The 22119-nt window shown below is 56.6% G+C and overlaps 4 protein-coding genes across 7 annotated transcripts; 1 reads left to right on the top strand and 3 right to left on the bottom strand.

Annotated features, from left to right (window-relative positions):
* On the bottom strand, window positions 1-2423 carry H310_14381. 2 transcript variants are annotated; one of them, XM_008882231.1, is made up of 3 exons: window positions 2054-2423; window positions 1870-2005; window positions 1-1808 (listed from the first exon to the last, which is right to left on the bottom strand). In XM_008882231.1, exons 1-3 carry the CDS (start codon window positions 2395-2397, stop codon window positions 6-8), a joined length of 2283 nt encoding a protein of 760 aa, XP_008880453.1. In that variant the 5' UTR covers window positions 2398-2423; the 3' UTR covers window positions 1-5. The 2 variants fall into 2 exon arrangements, with proteins under 2 accessions (XP_008880453.1, XP_008880452.1); XM_008882230.1 differs by having other exon boundaries at window positions 1870-2423.
* A 589-nt stretch (window positions 2424-3012) lies between these two features.
* Window positions 3013-4133, bottom strand: H310_14380 (hypothetical protein). The gene is made up of 3 exons (XM_008882229.1): window positions 3773-4133; window positions 3502-3722; window positions 3013-3458 (listed from the first exon to the last, which is right to left on the bottom strand). Exons 1-3 carry the CDS (start codon window positions 4090-4092, stop codon window positions 3121-3123), a joined length of 879 nt encoding a protein of 292 aa, XP_008880451.1. The 5' UTR covers window positions 4093-4133; the 3' UTR covers window positions 3013-3120.
* Window positions 4134-4570: 437 nt separating this feature from the next.
* H310_14379 lies at window positions 4571-19543 on the top strand (the record flags this gene model as incomplete). Of its 2 annotated transcripts, none has more annotated exons than XM_008882228.1 (43): window positions 4571-4816; window positions 4867-5317; window positions 5370-5487; window positions 5538-5616; window positions 5670-5922; window positions 5971-6047; window positions 6095-6613; window positions 6665-7184; window positions 7230-7513; window positions 7559-7629; window positions 7681-7795; window positions 7860-8016; window positions 8066-9669; window positions 9715-10215; window positions 10274-10368; window positions 10424-10545; window positions 10603-11331; window positions 11377-11587; window positions 11633-11867; window positions 11917-12466; window positions 12510-12890; window positions 12943-13341; window positions 13413-13847; window positions 13919-13953; window positions 14001-14205; window positions 14263-14459; window positions 14518-14728; window positions 14774-14844; window positions 14904-15197; window positions 15239-15627; window positions 15679-15714; window positions 15777-15911; window positions 15985-16117; window positions 16180-16242; window positions 16290-16773; window positions 16829-17007; window positions 17048-17218; window positions 17270-17565; window positions 17612-17674; window positions 17724-17930; window positions 17986-18171; window positions 18227-18821; window positions 18878-19543. In XM_008882228.1, the coding sequence occupies 42 exons, from the start codon at window positions 4571-4573 to the stop codon at window positions 18639-18641; spliced, it is 11922 nt and encodes a 3973-aa protein (XP_008880450.1). In that variant the 3' UTR covers window positions 18642-18821; window positions 18878-19543. The 2 variants fall into 2 exon arrangements, with proteins under 2 accessions (XP_008880450.1, XP_008880449.1); XM_008882227.1 differs by having other exon boundaries at window positions 11377-11867; window positions 18227-18582; window positions 18642-18821.
* A 175-nt stretch (window positions 19544-19718) lies between these two features.
* H310_14378 lies at window positions 19719-22119 on the bottom strand. 2 transcript variants are annotated; one of them, XM_008882226.1, is made up of 12 exons: window positions 21638-22119; window positions 21496-21589; window positions 21359-21442; window positions 21193-21304; window positions 21016-21143; window positions 20892-20969; window positions 20755-20844; window positions 20626-20690; window positions 20501-20578; window positions 20338-20458; window positions 20147-20287; window positions 19719-20097 (listed from the first exon to the last, which is right to left on the bottom strand). In XM_008882226.1, exons 1-12 carry the CDS (start codon window positions 22072-22074, stop codon window positions 19753-19755), a joined length of 1773 nt encoding a protein of 590 aa, XP_008880448.1. In that variant the 5' UTR covers window positions 22075-22119; the 3' UTR covers window positions 19719-19752. The 2 variants fall into 2 exon arrangements, with proteins under 2 accessions (XP_008880448.1, XP_008880447.1); XM_008882225.1 differs by having other exon boundaries at window positions 20338-20578.

Raw genomic sequence — 22119 nt, 5'->3', positions numbered from 1 at the left:
ATGACTTAGAGTTCGGTGGATGGCGTCGACTGTGGTTTGGTCTCGATGTAGTCGGCACATTGAGTGGCTTGCGACCAGTCCCGGTGGCGCTTGTCGCCGCACGCCATGTAGAGCTCGCACGCGTGGGTGGACGATCCGTGGCATGCAAGTGGGTTGGTCTTGCGGCATTCGATGTCCTGGACCATGCCACCAAGGACGTCTACGCGGGGTACGATATCGCTGACAGGTTTGATCGTCATGACGTAGTCGCGGATGTCGGCTTCGTCGAGGTGGAAGCGACCTCGAGTGTAGGCGAGGCCGGGGCCAGAGAACGAGATCGCAGGCGTGTGGGTCTTGGCCCCAACCATGGCCGCCATCGCGCCGCCGAGAGAGTGGCCGGTAAGGACGACGCGCTTGCCGGCGGCGCGCAGGTCGGACACCTTCTTGACCAGATTCGTGTACACTGGCGGCGGCGTGATCTTTTCAAGCACGTTCATGCTGAGCAACTGGACGACAAAGTCCTGGGGGAGCTGCGTCAGAAACGGGATAAAGACGTTGGCAGCTTGCATGATGGTGATGCCAAACCAGTAGTGCATGTCTTCGAGCGCATCGGCAGCGGACGCTGTCCCGCGAATCGCGACGACGGTCGTGTTAATATCGACAAAGTCGACTTGGAACCACTTTTGATGGTCCAACACGGGGTCGCTCGCGTCCGTAAAGTTCCAATGGCGCAGCCCCGTCCCATCAAACCGTTCGTGGAGCATCTGCTGCTGGAGGCTCGTGTTGCGACCGTATGCTGCGTCCGCAAGCAGGATAAAGTCGACAATGCCGAGGCCCGACTGGTTGAGGTTGCACACGGCGTACCGAGGGATCTGGCCCCACATTTCGACGCGCGGCACGTCGACCACTTGGTTGGCATGGGGCGGGCGCACGTTAAAGTTGCCGCCCGTGACAAACGTCCCGACCACGAACGACGACGTGAAAAAGACAAACGAGACGAGAATAAAGGCCGTGACAAAGTGGCGAAAGGCGTCGCCAAACACTTGAGGGAATCGCTGCTGGATCGTGGTGGCGCCGACAACGAGAAAGAAGCCCATCAAGGGCCACCCGACGTAAAACGACAACAGACTCAAGTACGCCGAGAGGACGACCGCCGGGAAGAGCGCGAGGAGGCGGCCGTTGAGCGACAGGCGCTTCCACGGGTTCAAACACATGTCCGTGTGGGGTTTGTGCCACCGTTCAAATGCCGACGGCTCCATGGACACGTGAGCATCGTGGGGCAATGTTGTCTTGGACTGGAAGCAGCCGCAGCACCACGCCGGCGCGCGCGCGATGCTGCGCTGGACCGTGTGGCTCACGCGAAACCCCAAGTCCAAGAGCCAGAAACTCTTGAACGTTTCTTCATGCACGATGATCGAAATCTTTTTTTCCAACGCGCGGCGCGTGCGGTGGTAGTTGGCGACCAGCTCGCGCATGCGGCTATTGCGGCTGCTAAACCAGTGGCATGCCATCCAGAGCGCGAGGTAGAACCCCATCGTGAAGAACCCGACGCGGAGATACCGATAGAATGCTTCGTTGATGGACTGCGTCGCGACGAGCTCCGAGATGAAGCCGGCCAACGTGGCCACTTCAAACACCACCGGGCAGATCAAGTCCACAATCACAAACGTGCTGTAGTCGATCGGAGGCCCGTCGTACGACGTTGTGCCAAACACGATGGCAGCTTTGCGGCGCGCGATCACGCGGCGAATCGCGAGCTTCCACCGGTACTTGGGATGCATCACGTGGTGCGTCGTCTTAGTTTCGGCGTCTGTGTTGGATTCTGCCGTCTAGAGCAACGCCATCATGAGAGGCTCGCTCGCGGAGGACTGTCCCAAACGGCGACCGTACCTCGGGCTTATCGTCCTTGTAGGGGTCGTACGTAATGGCTCGACCGACGTCGTCCTCGGGCATTTCCTTGTGGTGGCGAAGGTAATGGAGGACGACAGCAACACTCAGGCGAAAGTTGGGCAAACTGCCTTCCGAACTGTCGAGCGAATCCATGAAGAATCGGCATGACTCTTCAAACACGTACGAGAGGAGGATGATCAAGAAGGGCAGGATGCCCAGGAACACGATGCACCGCACGACAAAGCCGGGGGCGGCTTGGGCCGACGGAAGAAACACCGAGAAGAACACTTCCATCAACGTCGAGAACGAAAACATGACGATCACCATGAGCACGAGAAACGACATGTACGCAAATCGAAACTGGCACGCGAGGCGGTACCACGTCCACGAATCTTTGGTTTGCAGCAGGTGCTGCATCTCGAGCTTCTTCAGGTCCCCTTCACCCGTCGCGTCGTCGATCGCAGACTCGAGCGCCATGGCGCGGTCGTCCGCCGGTGCCTTCAGCAGCGCCGTCTTCTCGGTCGCCATCCCACTCGGCTAATGCCACCAGTCAGTACGCAAAGTTGATTCGCATCGCCACGACAATTCAATTTCCCATACAAACATTCAGTTGATTTTATTCGGATTCGTACCCACCTCTCGGTAAACTACACGTCCGACTCGAGTTGTCGCGTGGTCAAAGGTATACTAACATCAAGTGAATGTATCCGCGACAACGCCACGGATGCACGTAAATTCCCCCCGTTTGTACCCTCCACCACTAGGCTATATATACTTCAAGGTTCGTGTAGTCCTATTTATTTTAAAATTGGCATCTTACATGGAAGGGATGCCGACTCGGCAAATTCGCCGGCGGTCGGACGACGCTGGAGGAGTCCAAGAAAGCGCGCGCTGGCGCTACGAATGCCGCGCAATCACGCATCGTGATGGCGGAGTTGTCGGTCAGCCTTGTGCTCGGTGTAGATGGGAAGATGTCGTCGCCATCAACGTCGGTGCAAGCAAACGCGGTTGGGGTCGCAAGCGAGGTCAAACCAGTTGAGTTGTTGTCGGCGCAGTTCGAATGCATCGCTCCATGGCAAAACACATTGTGCGTTGCGACGGCGTGCATGGCCATGGCGTGTGGCAGTGGAAGATTTTGCGGTGAAGGATGTGTGCGCGGCAGACAAGTCTCGCGTGCAGTGGTCGTGCATGACAGTGCGTCATGTCCCTGTCGACGGGCTCGAATTCGATTCAAATGTATGGCAAAAAAAGCTACAACTTGGAGCGCGCTTTGAGCCAATTCACCGTGGCGAGGACAGTCGCCGCGCGCTCGGGTTCATTCAGCAGCGCATGAAATTGGCCCGGCAGACTCTCGAACGTTTTATCTTGAGCAGGGATTGCGTTGAAGAATCGCTCAGACATAACTGGACTCGTCACGAGGTCTGCCGTGCCGTGAAACAAGAGCAGTGGCGTGCGAAAATCCGATTGCCGCGACAGGAGGGCGTGCATCGAACGCTCAATCGACATGGCCAACCGAACCTTGAGCGGTCGGTGGTTGTTTAGCGGGTCGGACGTGTAGTCGTCCAAATACTCGAGGTTGCGGCTGATCCCTAAGCATTTGTTTGCATTCGAGCAACGACAAAGGCAACGTACATTTTGGAATCACGCCAGGGACGATTTCCCACGTGGGGACGAGCCATTCCAACACGGGGGCAAATATGGACTGAAGTCGCAATATCCACGTGTACTCGATGCCGATGGCTGGAGCGTACAAAATGACTCCGTCCCAGCGATCGGGGGCCGCCACTGCGACGGTTGCCGCAAGTAAACCACCCAAGGACACGCCTCCGAGGAAGTACTTGACGTCATGGCACCTGAGGCAAGTGTGAGGCCTCCAACTCGGACGAGAGCGGTGGGGACATACGAGGTATACGCCGAGCGAATGTGATCGGTGAAGGTCGCAATGTCGTCGGTGAAGTGATCGAACGCAACGCAGTCGAATCGAGGACCTTCACTGTGTCCGTGGCCATGGTGATCCAATGCATGGACTGCAATGCCTTGGGATGCCAGGGTCGTAAACGTGTCGTGGTACCGCGAACAGTGCTCTCCAACGCCATGAAGAAACACAAACACGATGTGATGCGATTGCGACGGAATGTATTTGCGAGTGTATAGCTGGATGCCGCGACGGCTCTGAATGAACTCTTCCGTGAGCTCAAACGCAGTGGGAGTCGCCGACGTCATGTTGAAAAGTGGTGGCGGTTGAAGCACTGTTGGGTTTTTCCGTTTTGCTTTTGCTGGCGTTCGAAAACGAACCCCCACGGCACTGACGGTTAAATCGGTATACATGCCAAACGATTATGTCGATGCCGCCAGCTTCAGGGCATAACCTAGACGTATTGTGCATACAACGGCGCGAAAGGACGGTGCGTCAAGGCAGCCCATTTGTGATGAATTATCGGTCGCCGTGGGAAACCAGTAGTTGCCTTTCGCCGTGTCGGGCCCGTGATGCAGGTACTACACGTCAAAAGCGCTTTTGGTACACACAGGTCGCTCCTACGTCAACAATACAATTGAGTGGTGGAACTGGTCCGTTCATGCAGTGGTCATGTGGACATGAGCATGGCCATGTCACGCGTTTCAAATGTCTCGTATTTATCCGGAACTGCTCGCTGATTGGTGGATGAAACGTCGCAATCTTTGTCCTGTAGCGCACATCGCCATGGAGAAGCGCCGGGCGCGGCTTCGCGTGATCGATCCAACATGTGCTGCCAGCAAGGGCGGCGCACGCATGACCGTCCAAGGGCTGTGGTTCAAAGGGCCTCCAACTGTCTTGACCATCCAATTAAGCATCCCACTCGTGGGTAAAACCGTCGAGATACCAGCCACCTTTGCTACCGAAACGCAGCTCTCGTTCGTACTTCCAGACGTCACAGCTTTGGTCAAAGCATCTCTGGCCGAAGCTTGGGTACTCGTTTCATGACTCAACGCCAGGATGTTTACTTTGTGGTACAATAGGTCTCTCTGACACTTACAGACTGCAACAACAGCGGCACGTCGACATCAAAAACCACCGACTCACCTCGTTTGAGGCTCGTGCTGTACCCCGAGATCACTACGAAAAAAGTGTCGCCGATGCATTTGCCCCTATCGGCTACTTCCGATGCCAAAATCTCTCTCTTTCTCAACAATCGGTACGCCATGTCGTACATCCTGACAACGCCCGAACTCCCCAAGACTACCCACTCGGACTCCCTGCCGAGCCACCGCGTTGACGAAGACCTCTCTCCACGGCTGAAGGCAGCCCCCTTGGTGCACCTGACATCCTTGCCTGTCTTTGTCCGAGTAAGCTACGTGAGTGACAAGACAAAGACGTCAGTGCAGGTCATTCGGGCGGCCACTTGGAATGCTTCCAGTGCCGTAAACGGCGAACTCATGCTGGAATTTGACCCGCCAAGAGCTGCCATCGGTTTCACTGCTACTCGTTGCTATCGCAAGCTAAAACGCGTTGGCCGTGGTAGGCATTATGCAAGTCCACGTGACGCTCAACAAAGTCGAGTTTTTCGAGAGCTTGGGGTACACAGTGTTGCGGGATTACACTCTATGCGGTATCAAGCCAAGATGCCTCGCCATCAGCAAGTACTGAAACGATTGACCCGCGCGCTTTTGTTCCTGAGCATACTTGGTAGCACGCACAACACGGAAGTCGTGCTGAGTGGAGACTACTTCCTTGAGACGGGAGAGATCATTGTCCAGCTCCAGCACATCGTTCGTTCAATGCGTCCCCCGCCTCAGAGAAGACCTGATGTTGTTCTGCACAGGTGGACCCGTCAACTCGCGACGGCAAGCAGCAGCCGCTGCCCTTCGTCAACTTGAACGGAATGTGCACGTCGCCAACAGAAATTACCACGGCGATTCCACCCAAGTCTCGGCATGGACTGGCCCAGTTCGCCGTGTCGTGCAACCATGGAGAACACTTTTGTCTCCAAGTCATTCAAGGGTTATTATACCGCGAACGATTGCCGATAGCTCTGTTGCCGACGGAAGGCTCGATCGCAGGCGGCACTCCCATTCGTACGCATTGTCGTCGTCCTGCCCGAATTCAGTGACTCTTGCAAGTAGAAATCCAACTTCCCGTTCTCGAGGACGACGCAGCCGACTCGTTCCAGCTCTTACGATCAGCCCTCAAGCTGACGAAGGTGCGCTGTCCAAGAGCTTTATCGACGCATCCTGTGATCGTTTCTAGGTGATTCGAGTGAAGTTCGAGCCTGAAGACACAGACACTCCAGCCCAAGTGGTCTATGGCGAGCCCGACATGGACCAGGCTGGTGTCATTCTGTGCACGTCGCCGGGCTTTGACACCAAGTCGTCTTTGCTTTTTCACGTGTTTGTCTCCATCTCGCTGGACGGCGTCAAGTTCCATGGGCGGCTCCCGTTTACTTACTTTGGCCAGTACACCGTCCGGTCTCTCTCCATGCATCACGGCCCCAACTCTGGCGGCACCCACGTACAAATCCGCATGAATCATCCTGTGCCCGCCAACTTGCCGATTGCCGTCAAGTTTACGAGTAAAGGAAGCAGCCACGTGTTTTCGTCGGTGGTCGGCAGGATGGACCATGGGCAGGACGCGTGCGTGATCTCGTGCACGACGCCTCCTTGGCCATCCATTGATACCGTCCACCTCACCAAAGTCCAAGTGAGTTTGAACCAGGGAGTCGATTACATTCCACCGGACGACCCGACGTCGAACTCTGTCAAGTTTCGCGTAAGTTGCACGACTCTGACGTGGCGAGTTTGGACGTCACACGTTGAGTAGACCGCCCTCGACGTCGACGATTCGTTCTTGCTGTTTTTATTCTACACGCCGCCGCAAATCAACTACATCTGGCCGACGTCGTCGTCGCAGGAAGGCGGGGGAGTGCTTCGCCTCAAAGGCCTCCACCTTGTCGATCACGGAGGGACCGTGAGCGTTGTTTTTAGTGCTGGAGCGACGCATCGAAAGGTCCGAGGCTTCATCGAACTCGACCCGACACGGCACTCGGACGTGTTTGGGGACTCGCTCACGCTCATGTGCTGCGCGCCGTCGTTCGCTCTCGGGTGCTGCGACATCTACGTCTCCCTGAACGACCAGCAGTACACCAAATGTTCGTTCCAAAACATAGTGGTGCCTACACGAAACCAGTTTTTATTTTTCAAGGCGCCGGCGATCGTGGCGGTGTCCCCGATCTGCTCGCCGTCCCAGGTCGGCTCGACTGTCGTGATCCAAGGCGTCGAATTCATCGACACGGGCAGCATTCAAGTCCGATTCACATACACCAAGCCTGACTCGGATCGAGGTATTCTTTCGAGTCGTTGCCATCGTGTGACCTCGTCCGCGCTAGATACGCGACAAGTGGCGCAATTCGTCGAAGGAAAACTCGACGCCAACGGCGCGATTGTGTGCCAAACCCCCGTGCTCAAGATTGTCCAGTCGGTGGTGTACAGTCGGTTGGACCTGTCGCTCAATAGCTGCGAATACACGGACATCGGGATTCCGTTCGTCTTTTACCGGCAGCACCGAATGACTCGCGTCGAGCCAGCGGGCATGGCATTGCAACTATGCACAACCCAACGCGTGTACTTGCAGCCTGAAATCGTCAGCGACAGGATTAAAGTGCGGCTCAAGGTCCGATGGGAGGCGACATGGCACAGCTCACATCGGCGCGAGTAGGTTGCCCACCGCTTGTGTGCGAATGCTCCAGTGACTAAATCCAACATGCAGCCCGTCGTTGCAACGTCATGGTAACCTGACCAACCACTGCGACAGCTGACCGCGTCGATCCCTGCATATAGGTCATCGAGTTACATTGACTGGGAATGTCCGCCTTTGGCGTCGGTCGTCTCGTCCCCGAGTCAGTTGATCCAAGTGCAAGTTGAAGTTGCTTTGAATGGCCAGCACTTCCTCGAGGTGCGCTGGCGCCTTTGTGCCGTCGATCGCGTCGTTGTGACTCAATGCTGCATGGCTCGTGTAGGTCGGGAATCTCCTGTCGCTGTGTTCTGTGTATTCAATCCCAAAAGTCGATCGCATCTGGCCGATCGCCGCCCCATTTGAACATGCAACGGAGCTGCACATTTTTGGCGACGGATTTGATCCCTCCAGTGAAATACTCGTCCGCGCGACGATTCCAGGTACGGCACGAATGTCAGGAAACGTTCAACGAGATCCGAGAGTCCGTAGGCTACACAACTCAAGTCCAAGTGACTCGCACCCTCGTGGCGACGTTCATCTCGCCTGAACAAATCGTTGTCGAATGTCCGAGTGCAGCTGACTTTAGTCCACCACTAGCGACCGATGCGACAGTCGGTGAAGGAGCTGCCGTCGACTTTGCGCCGTCGCAAACTGCTACCACGAGTCCTGTGAAACGTGGGAGCTCGAAACGGCGGGTGGCGGTGGGGGGCTGGAAGGTGATCCCGATCAGTTTGGAGCTGGCTACGCGCCACGATCAATTCAGCCCACTGCCTTTCGGGTCACAGTTTTATTTCCCCCCGACTACGTTGAGCGCCGAGCCGCTGGCCGGCTTCACGTCGGGGGGCACTGTCGTCTCGCTCAAGGTAGACCCGATGCAAGTGCACTATATGCAATTGATCGAGGACCAAATCCCGCTGCTTTTCGGCGACGTCTACGTGTGCGGATCTCGCCGCGACAACGAAATTTCATGCGTCGTGCCTCCCCTGCCGCCCGGAAATCACTTGATGTCCATGGCTCTCAACCAACAAGCTTTTCAGCCGGTCAAAATCGGTGGCTTCCCCGTCCACTTTGAAGCGTTTCCGCCGCCACTAGTCGCTTGTCCCGACACCGCCCACTCGACTGTCCATTTTGGGCCCGTCTGTGGCGGCACCCCGATGGAAATCCAAGGCCATGGATTTGTCGCCACCGGCGTCACCCTGGTTATGTTTGAATTCCCTGGGAAAGAGTACGTGGTCGAAGGCAAGTTTGTCACGCCAGAGATTGTGACGTGCCTCACGCCTCGAGTCGACCAAATCGGCCGCGCCAAAGTGCTCGTGTCGTGCAATGGCCAGCAGTATTCGCACCACGACAGTTTGTCGTTCGAGTTCCATGCCGCGACAACACTTGCCCTCGACTTCAAGTGCGCGCATAGCGGGTCCATTCGAGGCGGCACGGTCATTCAGTTCCATGTGTCGAACGGACTTCCTGTCGACCTGGCGCTAGTCCGTGCAGTGGTGAATGTCGTCGATCCGATCTCAGGACGAGGCCAGCGCGTCACAGCCGAGTTTGACCCGGTCACTCGAGCGATCTGGTTTGCAACCCCGGCGTGGCCGCAACCAGCGCACGTCCACTTTTACCTGTCTCTGAACAACTGCGTCTTCTTCGTCGCGACGAACGTGACCTTTTTGTACTACACACCCCCTCCTCCCATTCGACGCATCTCGCCAGCGGCGGGTCCCATCACCGGACAAACATGGGTGGTCGTCGAGTGCCCTGGTGCGATCGATACTGGCGAAGTCGCGTTCAGGTTGACGAGTCGGGATGACGTGCCCCCGGTTGTAGTGCCGGCTGTCTTTGCTCCCGATGGTACCCTCGGGTTCATTTCGCCGCCTGTCGATGGCCCGCACGTCGTTTCCATCGAGATCAGCCTCAATGGCCTGGATTATCCGACCGTGGTTCGATCGAGCACGTCGTCCCTCACAAAGCACTGTGCTGTGGTCGACGATAGTGTTGCATATCAATTTTACACGCCGCCACAGCTACTGGCCATGACGCCACAGTGGGGTCAAATCGATGCCGACACAACCATCACACTACATGGCGACCACATTGCCGTAAGGGATGGGATTCGTTTGGTCCCGTGACTGTGTCGTTGGTAGGATTTTGGGGCGCCGATTCAAGTCCAGATTATCCCATGGCAGGGCCGAATCCCCATCGTGATGACGGGCTCTGTGGTTTTGATGAATGATTCGACGATGCCCGGCGGCGTCGACTGCGACAAGGAGACTGGTCGAAGGACCATCACGTGCCTCTTGACGCAAGGCAGCGTCGAGGCCGGCTACTACCGCGTCGAATTCAGTTTGAATGGCCAGCAGTACACAGAATCCGACTACCCCGACCCACGGCACATGAGTCCTCTGGCTGTTCACAAAATTCGTCCTTTGTTTCCGTTCCGGGTGTTTGCGCCGCCGTTCTTCCTTGCGACAACAATTGGCGCAACGAGCGGCGGATCCCGCGTCCTCGCGTGTGGCAGCAACCGATTCATCAAAATGCTACTGCGTACCGACTGCAAATGCCACATCCAATTCACGCCCGTACGATGGATCGGACAGTCGTCGTCGGCCGCCAAGCTGCCCGACAGTGTCATGGTCTCGACTGAGGTGTGTTAACGCAGTGTACAAGTCTCGAAGTTCATCGTGCCTTGGCTGCGTCTTGCAGGTCGATGTCCAACTCGGTACTGTGCTTTGCCGGGCCCCGCCATTTCGCTTCCCGTGTGTCGCGACGGTCGAGTTACTGCTTGGAGACATTCGCAAGTACGACGGACATCACGATGACAATGGTCAAGCATCTCAAGCTCTTTGTCCGTAGCGTCGACAGCAGCTTAGTCCACATGGCCAAAGAAAAGTTTCACTGCTACGACTCACCCACCATCACGGAAGTTGTGCCATCGTGTGGCCCACTCACTGGCGGCTCGATCTTGACCGTTCAAGGTATGCTACCGGCGCGCAGCCAACGATGTTCGTGGCCATGACGTGCCCCACATATAGCGACGCATGTGATCGATACGAATCAAGTCCACGTGAGGTTTCAATGCGCTGCCAACAAGCATGCGTTTTGTGTTGTCCCGGGCAAAGTGTCCAACACGTTTCCAGACGGAACGACGAGCAAAACGCCGCTGATTTTGTGCCGCGCGCCTCGAATTGAGCGCATGTGCGAAATATCCCCGCCGTCCGCCCCCCTCCAGTTCCATGCTGTCGCGATGACGATGGTGACTGCTCATCACACTCGCGGGCAGCACAGACATGGTCCCCACCACGGAGCAAAACATAACACGAGAGCCCATTCTTCGCGGTTGCACACGTCCGCCCGGCTGAATCGCCCAGGCCACGTCCATGTGCGCCAACTGGCGCAGCCACCTGATACGTTGCTCGTCGACGAGTCGAGCTTTGGAGCGGTCGATCCTGACCATCCGTTTTTGGACGTGCTGGTTGACTTTAGTCTGAACGGCGGGGAGCAGTTTCTCCCGCGAAGTGCTCCATTTCGATTTTACACTCCCCTGACATGTACAAACTTGACGTTTGGGCCACTTCACGTCCCCCAGACCAACCTCGACCTTCTGGCGGGCCTCCATACCACTTCGCACCGCCTGCGGCAGCTCGTTCTGACAGGTTTCGAAGCGCCTGCGCTCTACGATTCCAAGTGTGCGGGTATCAAGTTCGAGTCCATCACGGACGACACAGCGCACGAACTTCTGCTTCCGTGCTCTGTTCAAGCAGGTAGCACAACCTGCGCTTTGTTGCGTGCTGAGCGAGCCTGACTAGGCAGCGTTGTATGCGACTTGCCGCATTTCCCGACTGACGGCAAATACCGCGTCTCGTTTGCGTTGAATTCGCAAGAGTTTACGCAGTTGCATGACCCCATTCAAGTCCATCGTCCCGTGCATATCATGGACTGTTTTCCCCGGCAGTTCCCGTTTCAAGGAGGGCATCATATGACCGTCAAATTCGCCGCGTCGTCCGTGGCGGACTTGCTGTACCCTAGCCAGGGACATTGGCCAGAAACAAGTTCACGATTCAGGCGGTTTGCGGCCCCGACTGCCGCCATGGACTCGCACCCTCCACTATCGACGTTAAAGACGTTGGGCGCTACGAGTGGCAGCAGCCCAAGCTATATCGCTGGTGATGACGAGCCCGTGTGGCGTCCTCGGCGAACCCATCACATCGAGGTGATCTTTGCCGACGAAAGCCGCCCAAGTCGGGGTGTCATTCAAGTCACGGCACGTAATCGGGTGTTTGGTTGGATCGTCGCCCTGGTATACCCCTTGCACATGCTTGAACAAGTTGACGTTTGTGCATTTGCAGATGAATGTGGACGTCGTCGACTCTGGCGCGTTCGACGTGGACGCGACAGACTGGGAAGGCGGACAAGTGGTGTTGACGGTGCATCTCAACGACAATTACAACACGTTTCGGAGGGTTGTACGCGACATGGACGTACCAACTCAAGTCGTTCTGGTCAAGAAACCATCTTCCAGCCATCGTCTTTGTGCCGTGGGGTGCTTTGATCTGGTGGATGCGGCCGGGAATGTCGCGTGGACGGCCGGCCCGAAAACAGCCAACGATGTCGATATCGAGGCGCTCTCGGCGACAGCCGCCACCGACGACGACGACGTCGCACACCAAGGCGTATGGTATTTCATTCGGGTGAACTTGGCCAAAGCGCCACGGCATCGTCCAGATCCTTGCACATCACTGGATGCCGTGCTTCTTTTAAGCCACGACCAAACGATCGTGCATGAAGAATTGCCACGCGAAGAACACTGTGCGTCCATGTCGAGCCTTTTTGTCGTGGGGGCGATTCAATTTCGACCTGGAAAGCACTTTGTCCGCCTTGCGCAATGGATTGCTGCCGGTGCGGCTCCATGTCGTCCTCTTGAAACGTCACATCCGTGTAGATGCACCTCGGTTGCCTCCACCACCACCGTTGGACTCGCTCCAAGTACTCGACGATGCATATCAGCACTGGGAAACACCGGAAGCACTTGCGCCATGGACATCTCTCGAAGCCAGTCCAGACTGCGCTCTACACCTCACCGTGTCGTTCAAGGCTGGGGACCATCTCACGCGAGTCGCTCCGCAAGCTGCCATTGCAACCGACGACGGCGGCCAGACGTACACACTGCAGTGCGTTGTCCCAACCACGTTTACCTGCGCTGGCCCAGTCACCATGTGGCTGGCCATCAACGACATTTGCTTCTCCAATCCGTACACGTTACGCTCGTACGACCCGAGGCAATGGAAGTTGGAATCGATCGAGCCTGCATGTGGCCTCCATGGTAATAGTACACGCGCATCGTGCTGCCTTCATTCCTTCCATGCCGTGTGTAGGCAAGTCCACCCCGGTCAAGGTGCGGGGCGTCGGATTTGTCGAAACCCACGCGATTCAAGTCCGGTTTGGGACACCCACCCACGTCGTGGACGTTCCTGGCCACATTCGGCTTCGCCAGTTCTTGGACGTAGCGGTCGTCGGCCTCTCCGTGGCCGGGCGCACGTACAGTGAAAACAGCTTTGTTTTCAGCTTGCTTGTCCAGTACAACGACGACGATCCGGTCGCGACGGGGTGTCGGCGCATGCTGTACCACTTGAAAAAGGATTTGGGAACCGTGCTGTGGAACGAAACGCTGCAATTCGAAGTGCTGGGGCATGCCAAGACCGTCATGCTAACGCTTCGCGCGGCGTCCGACGTAGGCGATCTGGACGAAGGTGCAAAAATGAGATCCAAAACATGTACGCGCCCTCGCCACGATACTGCTTACAACTCGATCAACGTGGAGCTGTCACTCATGGGCATGGTCTAGTCAAAACAATTGCGACGGGAAAGTGGGTCATGCCTGACTTGCAGCCAGGAATGCCGTGTCGGCAAGTCGTGCATCTCGACAACTCGGATCGGTCCAACGCGTTAAAGCGGACGGTCGAGCTCACGGCAACGCTGAATTCACCGCTGCAGGACACGGAAATGATTGTGGCCCAGACTCCACCTCTACCGCAGGCGTGTTCGCTGAGCGTTCAGATCACGTGCGGGCAGTACATGTGGCACCAGGAACGAGCCGACGACAACGTGCAGTTTCATGTGTACGAGCTGCCGCGCCTGACCCAGTTGAAGCCTCCGTTTATTCCGTACACGACCGGCGGGACCGTGTCGATTCGCGGCCAAGGATTTTTCAACTCGGGCATGATCTCTGTCCGCGCTGCTTTCTTGTCACCTGCATTCGACTTTGACCACGACCAGGACGGTGCGGCCATCCTGTCATGTCGTCGATGGGCATGGTTTTCGCCATGGAAACTCAGTACACGCGATGCGTAGACGCTGTCATTCAGTCGAAATTGGACAGCCTCCTGGTGAGTCCGCGGCAGGTGGCCCTAGAACATGACCAACTCTCTCGTAGGTGCACGAAGACAAGATGGTCGAGCTGCCGGTGGCTTTTGTGAGCACGACCGAGCTGCGGTGTGACGTGCCTCCAAAGCTTCAATCGCGGAATGCGGTCTTTTGCGTAAGTTTCGATCGACACACGTACACGCCGTTGACGGTAGCTGCGCTCTTGCGCATGTTTGACATGTCCGATGTCGTGCCGAGCGGCGGTCCGATTCAAGGTACGTCCCAACGACATGGCCGTGGCGGCTTCACCATTGTCGGGGTTGATCGGCCAGGCCACTCGTTCTTGACCCTCCACGGAACGAACTTGTCGCTGTGTCAGCTCGTGGACCACCCGCCGGTGATTCGATTCTCCATGTTTCGAAACCAGAAGCTGATCGAGCGCAGCTTTGTTCATGGCGAGCTGCATGGCGGCATCCTGCATTGCTACACCCCTCCGTGTCGCCTTGGTCTGGACAAGCTCCATGTGATGGTACAGGTCTCGATCCACGCGATGAAGAAGAATCCTGACCACCTCATACTGTTTTCAGCTGGATGTGTCCCTGGGGGGTCCAGATGCCGCCTACTCGAACGACGGTGTTCCGTTTGTGTATTACAAAGTGCCCGTCTTGCGTAGTTTGAGCCCAACGTTACATCTCGTGCCGGGGGCCACCGATGTGATGGTCCACACAGTCGAGTGTTGGGAAAACTCGTGCCAGCAGTTGCCCCTCGCCGATCGACGGTGCCGCTTCCGAATGAAAGGTGTGGCGGTGGCACGCCGAAAACGTTCCGATTGCTTTGTTCTAGGCCAAGCCCAAACGACCCACACAACCGATGGCGGCAACGGCATCGTTCGATGTCGCTTACCTCGATTCACGGTGTGTGGTTCAATTTCTTTGTAGTGTGCAGCCATCAACAACTCGATGCGTGTCTGTAGGTCCCGGTCGCGACACCTCAACTCCTTTCAGGAACGAGCAAGGACGACCCGAACGTGCCCAAACTCTGGATTCGCAACAGCGGGCTCTTCGTCACGGTGCTGCGGGCGCGGAACCTCAAACTGCCCAGCAACGGGAGCACGGGCAGTAACCAAGCTCTGTGTCCGGTGGTGTTGCTCAGTTTGGAGAACCAGCGACTGCGCAGTGCCACCAAAGACTACAGCTGTAATCCAGTGTTCAACCAACAGTTCGACTTTGAACTGTGCAGCGATGAAGGCCATCGGCACGGAGACTTGGTACGGGATGCCATGCGATGTCAAGATCATGCATTCCGTAGGTCATCACGGTCGAGCACGAAGTCAAGTCGATGCGCAACGAAGTGCTTGGAACCATCACGTTTCCGCTGCGCGACGTCCACCACACTGTGTTGATTCGTGCATGGTTTTCGCTGAATCCGCCTCAGTGCGCCATCGTTGCGCCACAGCCTCAGCGTACAGCTCGACAGGTGCTCCACGACATTGCAGAGAAAGATCGCGATGGCGGCACCGATGCGACGGCCGCGCTGTCGCCGGCCCAACCGTCGGCAACGTCTCGAGGCGAAATCGAGCTGTTTATTCATTTTGAGCCGATGGTGCTCAAACGCGAGTCAAGTGTCCGAGAGTCTACTCTGCGGGGAAAGCTCCGCTCGGTCATGAAGAAAACCATGCATGCCGAAGCCATTGCGAAGTACGATCTCGACATGGCTTCTTGTTCGTTTTCAACTGTGCGCACGTCTAGGCGGGTCAAACCCGCACGTCCTCAAAGCGGTGGCGAGTACGTGCTGAAGCCTTCGAACGATGTCGAGCTCGAATGGACTGAATCTTGTGTCCTTGTAGCCGACAGCACTCGATGTTGCAGCGCGCACCCATGACCTCACGACGCACGGAGCAAGCGGCACACGTCATTCCGAACGAGATTGTGGTCGAGCTCGCATTGAATGGCCAGGATTTCATTTCCCAATGTCCCATCACGTATGCCCCCGGTCGACTCTAACGCTTGGCAGTCGCATTCAACCAACGCTTGGCAGTCTCATGGTTCGTGCAGGTATTACGTCCAGCCGTTGCCTGTGATTGAAAGCATCGCACCCAAGTGCATTCCGTCGCGAGGCGGGAGCAAGCTGAGCATTCATGGCCACAACTTTGTCGACACCAAGTGCATTCGCATTGCGTTCCTTTGGGTACGTCGAGCACACCCGTCGAGGATCGCCTCGCCGTCCTGACTCGTGCCGTCTGGGCGTAGGGCGTGGAGCATTACGCAGCCCTGAAACAATCGTTCCGCGTCGAGACCGACGTGTTTGCATCGGTACGAGGACGGATATACTGCGCTGGGTTTGACGGTGGTATCCACAGGTACCTGTCACGGTTGTCAACGCCAAGTTTGACTCGCCAACGCACTTGGTTTGCACAACACCGCCGACGAAAGGCGCTTCCAAGCCATGTTTTACACTCCTCGTCGCGCTGAACGGGATGGATTTCAATAGCATCTTCCTTCCGCCGGAGCACGACGCGTCCAGCACCAACGTAGCCATGACCGCGGACGACATGTGGAATGCGTTTCAAGTCAAGGAACTTGCTGCGATGCCCGAACTGCCTCAGAACGAATGGAAAGTATTCGAGACGCCCGTCGTGCACACGATTCAGTCGGCCAACGCGACCTACACGACCAAGCTCATCTTTCGCGGGGAGAACTTTGGGTCGGTCGACAACCCAAAGGCGAAGTTTGTCCACGTGCCTCGAAAAGGCTCTCAAGACATCAAGCTCGACGATGCCATCGCAACGTTGTCTGTCATGTCGTCCATGCAAATGGAGTGCTGGGCGCCCGATTTCCCGCCAGGTACCACTGACTCGAGGCGACCATCACACGTGTACATATCACGGCCGGTCGACAGGCTCCGTCGTCCAGATCAAGATCGCCATGAACGGCCACGACTTTATCGACATGCCTGGAACGCTCGTGATATGCAATGCCCCAAAGATTCTGCGGCTCGATCCGTCGTGGGTGTTTGCGAGCGGCAACCCCCCGCTGCGCATCGTCGGGTCCAATTTCGTGGAAACTGGACACATCACGGTAGTCCCTGTCCGGTGTGCCTGCAGTCATCGCAGCATAGGTGTCATTCACATGCGAGAACTCGACGACCAAACCTTTGCTTGTTCGAGGCACGTACAAGGATGGAGCGATTCATTGCGCAGTCCCGACAGCCACCACGTTCGACGCGAACGAGAACCCGTGCTCGTGGCTTGACGTGGACGTGTCGCTGGGAAAAGAAACCGTGACTGCGGTAAGATGTCCGCCGGGTATCAAATGCGATGTATCGAACCGTGCGACACAGTTCACTGGCCAAGCCATGCGGTTGCAATTGTACCACCACGTTCCAGAATGTTCGCAAGTCAGTCCGTCGGACGGGCCGATCTGGGGCGGCACGACGTTGACCATTCGTGGCGCCAACTTTGTCGCGACCGACACGTTGTCCGTGCGCTTCACACTGCTGCAATTCATCACGTGCCCGAAAACCCAACAGTCCAAGTGGCAGGTTGTTCCAGACGATGACCATTGCGTCATGGTCCGGGCGGGTTTTGACTCGACGGAAGTGCTGACGTGCGTGACGCCGTCGATGCCATCGGAAGGGTACGTCGGAGTGTCTAAGGAAGCTCGACTGACGCCAAGTACGCAGACCCGTGTCCATCCAAGTGAGTCTGAACGACCGCGACTTTAGCCCGGTGACCGACTCGACCTGGTCCGCGACGACGTCCGGAATCGTCGAGGTCATGTCGTTTCGTTTGTAGGTTTGTCATGTGGCGCACGTGGCAGACGCGAATCAGTATGATCAAACAAAGTATGCATCAAGATGGCGGCGCGCGCCTGGCGTGGCAAAAGCACTTTGAACTGAAGCATACGCCCAAATTGAACTTTTACAGCGGTCGACTCAAAACGACGAGTTGGAAAATACAAGACACCCACCATCCCCGGACGACCCCCATCCCTCCAAAACGGTACACGCAACGAGCACTTCCAGCAGCTCAAGCAGCAGCGCGGTCCATGTTGTAGGGTCGACAACCTGCCTGAAATTCTTCGCGACTTGGCGGCCAAGCCGACGGCGCGTGTGAATGTGACGACGACCTCTTCTCCAACCGATGCGGACGACGACGCGTCGACCAACCCCGAGACCGAGTTGTACATCCCACCCAACATTGTGTGGCCGGAAGCCGTGTTTGCCGATGGCGGCGCAACATCGTACGACATCGTGTCTCTGCCTACACGATGACATGAAAGGATAAAACTGGACTAGGCAAACGCCAAATCGCCTGGTGGAGCTATTGCGACAGCTCTACCGGTCGCCCATCACGCAGCAGGACATTTATTCGCGCCTGATCTTCATGTACGACAACGCGGCTCTCCTGAACGCTAAGTACACGAGCGCACCGGTCGTTGAGGGCCACAATCCACCGACCACGCCCGGAGAGAGCCCGTTGCATCGTCGGGTGTCGTTTCCTCCGCTGCGCCGAGCGGCGTCCTCCTCGATCGACTTGAAGAAGCTGCATCGCCAACGCACGGGCCTCTGTTTCAAGGGACTCGCTGAAGGCATCCAGTGGATCTTTCCCCACGCCACGGAAACCGACATTGTCGAGCTGTGGGTGTTTTTGGGTACTCATCTTGTCGTGGAGTTCTCCGTTGAACGTCGTGGGGTTTTCACGTGTATTTAGATCCAAATAAAGCAGGGGCGGTCAGCTTGGATACAGTGTGCTCCCGACTCCTCGCCGATTCGCGCCCTCCCAGCCCCGAGCCTGGTCCAAGCCACTACGACCCCCAGCCTCTGGAAGCCCACATTCCCTCGCTGAACATCGTCGACCCTCCGTTTCCCACTCGTGCCGAGTCGCCTCCATGTCGGTGCATCCAAACTGTATAAAGAACGAGTGCGCGTAACTTTCCATGCTGCCAGATCCGTTCCTCGACGTCGGCGCCGCGCGCGATTCGTTGTATCCGACCTCACCTCGCCATACGTTTGCCCATCGCGACAACATGAAGGCGCAATGGTGTGACCCATTGTACAAAGGCCCTGGATCGGAACTCGCCAAACCAAACGTCCAACTCGATGGCACGGCGTTAAAACCACTCTCGACAACGCCACGCGTCCCCGAAGCCAAATTTCCCCCGTTGACGGCGGAAGAAATCCAGTCGCAGCTTGCCAAAGGTCGGGCAAAACTACCACCTGCTAGCTACGGAATTTTGTCCGTCAAGTTGAAGGCACCGTCGTCGTTGCAAGGCAACTTGAAAGGCCGTCGCGGAACTGTCGTCCAAATGAAGGGCAAGCTGCGGTCGCCCGCCAAAGTTAAGATCGACCAAGCCATGCTCAAACGCAGATCGAGCACGATTTTCCAAAAACCGTCCGACACGCTGCGAAAAGTGTCCCGCGCCGTCGGGTTTGTCGCTCGAAAATCGACCATGGCGTCTGCCGCCTCGTTCTCCAAGCAGTTCAAAGACGTCAAACCCGTCTACTTGGACATCCTTCGACCCCTCGATACGCCGTTCAAGTCGGATATGTGAAATATTCGATCCATCTATTTATTCTCGGTCGACACAATGTCCAAAGTTGACTTGGCTGGCATCTTTCGACGGGGTCGTTCTGGCCTGAATTGGCGAGGTTTGCAGGCCCGTGGGGCCCTCATCGCCGCGTTCAAAGGGTCCCCATGTTAAAATCGCCTGCAACAGTGTGGCAGCTACATGCTGCCTGCCGATATCTCCCGCTTGTCTCTTCCATTTTGGTTGGACCACACAAGGTTGAGACAAATCCAAACATGGGTTGCGTGGAATCGTTTATTTTTGCTTTTTCTTTTTGTTGCGAGTGGGCGATCCCTTGGCGTTGTTGAGTTGCTGGGCCAACGACTTTGCCGCCTTTCGCTGCAACTCGGCGGTCGATACGGGCACCAAGCTGTCGTCTTCGTCGCCGCTCGTGTTGTCCGTCTCCCCGTTCGTTTCACTTGCGTGCAGCAGAGGCGGTGCTTGGCTCAAATTGAAGCTGAGGTGCAGGCCGTTGGCGCGGTTCGGGTCGCTCGGCTGGAGGTGTGCACCCAACGACGTCGTGGCCAAGTTTTGCGGATTCTTGTGTTGCAGCCGACGTGTGAGTTGCTCGACCAAGTCGTTGCTCCGCTGTTCAATGATCTAGTTCGCGTAGGTCAGGTGAACGGGATGCCATTACGTATGGTCGAACCGCGAGAAACTGCAAAATATTGCCTTCCGTGATGCCGTGGGCTGCCAAGAGGTCATTCATGGAGCTCATTCGAATCATCATAGCGTTCCGATCGTCGTTGGCCTTTCCAGAGGCCGAGGGCGGAACGGGGCCGCTGGACGGCTACCAACGGCATTGAGTACCCGCGTGGACAAGAATTGTGTCCATCGCACCGGAATCATTTCATTGCACCCGAGCGAATTGTACAACTTGTCCACGGCGCGGGCAATCGGGCCAAATTCGCGCTGAGCCGACTGCCGGAGCCGTTCATACTCTGCATTCTCTCGGAGAATTCTACAGCAAACGTGAGCATTGGGTCGACGCCGTCGGTCGAACTTTTGCCGCGTCTCTTCCAAGCTTTCAATGAGGCGCTTTCGCATGTTCGCGCTGCCTTCCTTGAGCTCGTCCGAGTACCTAGACAAGCCAACAGTATGTGCAATCGATCGAGCAACAGTCGGTACTTTTGCCGTTCTTGCTGTAAAGTCAGCGTCTGCTCTTCCAGCTGCTCGCATTCGTTGTTGATATTCTACGCAAGCAGGGGAGGGGTGCTCGGGCGTGAGGTGCCATCCAACGGAGCAGAGTGTACGCACTTGAACGTAGCGAAAGAGCGCAAAGTTCTCCTCTTCCTTCTTCGTGTACAGGTCGACGAGCTTGTGGTGGTCGTCGGTTCCGACGAGTTTCTACGGCTCGACGTCAGGACAACCATCCCACACGATGTGTTCCTTGCCATGATGCTCTTGAATGTAGACTCGTGGACTTTGAGCCGCTCGCTGACGCTTTCGATCGCTGCTTTGTCGTCGCGAAGCTATGGGTCGACATGAGTCGTGTCCGAATGGACTGGCACCACGCACCGCCACGTCGAGTTTTTGTAGAGTTTGCTTCATCTCGGACTCTTCGTCGATGCGAAAGTTGCCTCGAAAATATCCGTCCTCGTGGGCGTCCAGCGCCTCGGATTTCATCGCTTCTTTCCGGAACGCCTCTGCGCCATCGTTTTCTTGTCACGGCGGAAGAACGAGTGTCCGAATTACCCGCGTTTTCCTTCTCCCTCGTGATAATCATGGCCAAGTTTTGGTAAATTTCGTCGAACGCGTCTTGCTCTTCCATGTTCATGTTGGACAAGCTCTGCGCCTGGGCAACGACCTGGGCGCGGCGGTGAGTCTCGCGCTGGCCTTTAAATCGTTTTCCACTCTGTACCTTGTCCCTTTCCGCCATGATCAACGTGGACTGCTTGAACGTTTCTTGCATTTGGCGTTGGATGTCGCGCAGCTTCTTTTGATTCTATCCACCGCCGTGGCTCCCGTGAATGCCAGTGCGACGAGTGCTGTCCCTACCTTTTCAAACACAGACTGGCTAAACAACCGACTCGCGCGCAGACCGTCGATCTTTTTCTTGAGCTCGGTGTTAGTCGCCGCCAGTTTGCACTCGCTGTGGTTCCGTCCTGTCAGTATAACGTACAGTTCTCCGCGGCCTCACCGTGTCCTGCACGCAGCCAATCGATTCTCCAACTTGCCGACTTCTCGGCTTTCGCTCATGATTTTCGATTTGACGGCGTTCACGCCACCGCCGCGCTGGTCACCTTCGTTGCGTTTCAGCCGCAACTCGGCCAACTTTTCACGCACAGACTTCCACTCGTCGTCGATCGCATGGATCCGCACATTTACGCTGCTAATGAGGCGAGCATACTTGTCCGCCTGCACTTGGAGATTGAAGATGTAGTCGTTTTGAGCTCGGATAGCCTGCTGGCTCATTCGTATCCGAGTCTTGTCGCTGGAACGACCGACGGCACCAAATCCAAGCAGTTTCAAGCATGTAACTCCTACTGTCACCGAAAATCCTGGCTCCGAGGAGAGGCTGTCGAGTTGTTCAAATTGTCTCGGGCTAGCGCTCCATCCCACACCGACAAGTGCCATGCATCGGCAGCGTTGTGTTCTTGGCGCCGCCGTCGTTCCGACGGG

Source organism: Aphanomyces invadans, assembly GCF_000520115.1.
Source record: "Aphanomyces invadans strain NJM9701 unplaced genomic scaffold supercont1.68, whole genome shotgun sequence".
Lineage (NCBI taxonomy): Eukaryota > Oomycota > Saprolegniomycetes > Saprolegniales > Verrucalvaceae > Aphanomyces > Aphanomyces invadans.
This window is presented reverse-complemented; position numbering and strand designations above follow the sequence as displayed.

Coding starts and splice junctions, on each gene's coding strand:
- H310_14378 (XM_008882225.1), bottom strand. CDS start 22,074: ATGGCACTTGTCGGTGTGGGATGGAGCGCTAGCCCGAGACAATTTGAA. Junction 21,305..21,358: donor TCATGGCGGAAAGGGACAAG/GTACAGAGTGGA, acceptor CGCCGCGCCCAG/GTCGTTGCCCAGGCGCAGAG. Junction 20,845..20,891: donor CTACATTCAAGAGCATCATG/GCAAGGAACACA, acceptor GTCGAGCCGTAG/AAACTCGTCGGAACCGACGA.
- H310_14380 (XM_008882229.1), bottom strand. CDS start 4,092: ATGACGTCGGCGACTCCCACTGCGTTTGAGCTCACGGAAGAGTTCATT. Junction 3,723..3,772: donor ATTCGCTCGGCGTATACCTC/GTATGTCCCCAC, acceptor CACTTGCCTCAG/GTGCCATGACGTCAAGTACT. Junction 3,459..3,501: donor CCCTGGCGTGATTCCAAAAT/GTACGTTGCCTT, acceptor ACAAATGCTTAG/GGATCAGCCGCAACCTCGAG.
- H310_14381 (XM_008882230.1), bottom strand. CDS start 2,397: ATGGCGACCGAGAAGACGGCGCTGCTGAAGGCACCGGCGGACGACCGC. Junction 1,809..1,869: donor ACAAGGACGATAAGCCCGAG/GTACGGTCGCCG, acceptor GCGTTGCTCTAG/ACGGCAGAATCCAACACAGA.